Raw genomic sequence first — 1398 nt, forward strand, 5'->3', positions numbered from 1 at the left:
ATTTTGGTTAAAAATTAGGCTCAGTTAGATCAAACGGTGGAGAAAGTTTTTTACATACGGTTTTCAAACGTCTCCATCAATGAAACAAACCTTATCTTTAAGTTACATAGATTTTTTTTCCTACTGTTTGAATTGTCTCTTATTCATATTGTTTTTATTTATATTTTGTTTGCAAATTTTATGTGTTTCATGGTGACTTCCTATATTAGTTTTCGTTTTTTTCACTCATTTTTTAATGTGCAGGATTTTAAAGTGATTATAGAGATGAAGAAGTAGGTCTTCTTTAATACTTTTGCTCACTTTGGTACTTTTTTTTTTTTTATGAAGAGAAATACCATTAAAAAAGAGCGTCAATTACAGACCAACTAAACATCATAAATAAAAGAGGGAACATCATTCTAAATTTTCTTTTGACAATATGTACGACCCCATTTAGCTAAAGCATCTGCATGAGTATTGCAATTTCTAGACACATGAGAGAAGATTATTCCTGAGAATTTGTCCTTGATGTCTTTAATCTGTTGGATGATTCTTTGTGATTGCCAGTGAATACCTCCTCCATTGCCATTGAGAGATAGGATTAATGCTTGATTATCGCTTTCTAAGTGCACATGAGAGATTTGTAGTTGAATAGCCCATAAAAGACTAGATAATAAAGCCAAGCTTTCACATTCTTCCGCGTGTTGGCCTCGTACAGTATCTGATGCCGCTATTATATAGTTTGCCTCTGCATCTCGGATAATGCATCCAATTCCAGCCGGTTCATTTAGACTAACAAAGGAGGCGTCGACGTTGATCTTTAAAAATGGTGTCGATGAAGGTCTCCATGTTTGAATTTTCATTTTTTCCCTGCATTTAGTGGTAATACTGGACTCATTCTTGAGTGGTGTGGTCGTGGTATTGTTAATTCTCTCTATCATTTGTAAAGGATTTTGTTTATTCGTCGTAAAACAATTCTCACATCTTGCTTTCCAAATAAACCATAGTATTTTAGCATATAGGTTTATTGTTTCTTCCTCAAGAGTTTTCCATTGTTGAGTCCACTGAATTGTAATAGAGATATGATCCGTTCTACCTTAATAGTGAAACCAAATGGCTTTCGCGAAAGTGCAATGAAGCATTACACGGTCTAGAGTCTCATCCTCATTACAGTTAACACAAGAGTAATTATTGCCAATAAATTTACCAATTTTTGCTTTCACCGGTAAGCTATTAGTGCAACATTTCCATAGAAATAGCTTAATGCGAGGAAGTGTATTCATATTCCATATAAAGAACCAGCCCATCTGGTCTTGTATAGTGTAAACTATGTTAGTTCTTAAATAGTTATACATAGATTTGAGTAAGAAATTACCAGATTTAGTCAGAGTCCAGATGACTTTATCCTCTTGGTCAGGA

At 33.9% G+C, this 1398-nt stretch overlaps 1 protein-coding gene across 1 annotated transcript; it reads right to left on the reverse strand.

Annotated features, from left to right (window-relative positions):
* Nucleotides 1–398: 398 nt before the first annotated feature.
* Nucleotides 399–842, reverse strand: LOC147543851 (uncharacterized). The gene has a single exon (XM_086635524.1). It carries the CDS (start codon nucleotides 840–842, stop codon nucleotides 399–401), a length of 444 nt encoding a protein of 147 aa, XP_086491650.1.
* Nucleotides 843–1398: the final 556 nt, after the last annotated feature.

This window comes from Eschscholzia californica, unplaced genomic scaffold (genome assembly GCF_041429995.1).
Source record: "Eschscholzia californica isolate CP2 unplaced genomic scaffold, dmEscCali1.0.p SCAF_4, whole genome shotgun sequence".
NCBI lineage: Eukaryota > Viridiplantae > Streptophyta > Magnoliopsida > Ranunculales > Papaveraceae > Eschscholzia > Eschscholzia californica.

Bases quoted from the DNA above. Each gene is read 5' to 3' on its own strand.
- LOC147543851 (XM_086635524.1), bottom strand. From the start codon at position 842: ATGAAAATTCAAACATGGAGACCTTCATCGACACCATTTTTAAAGATC.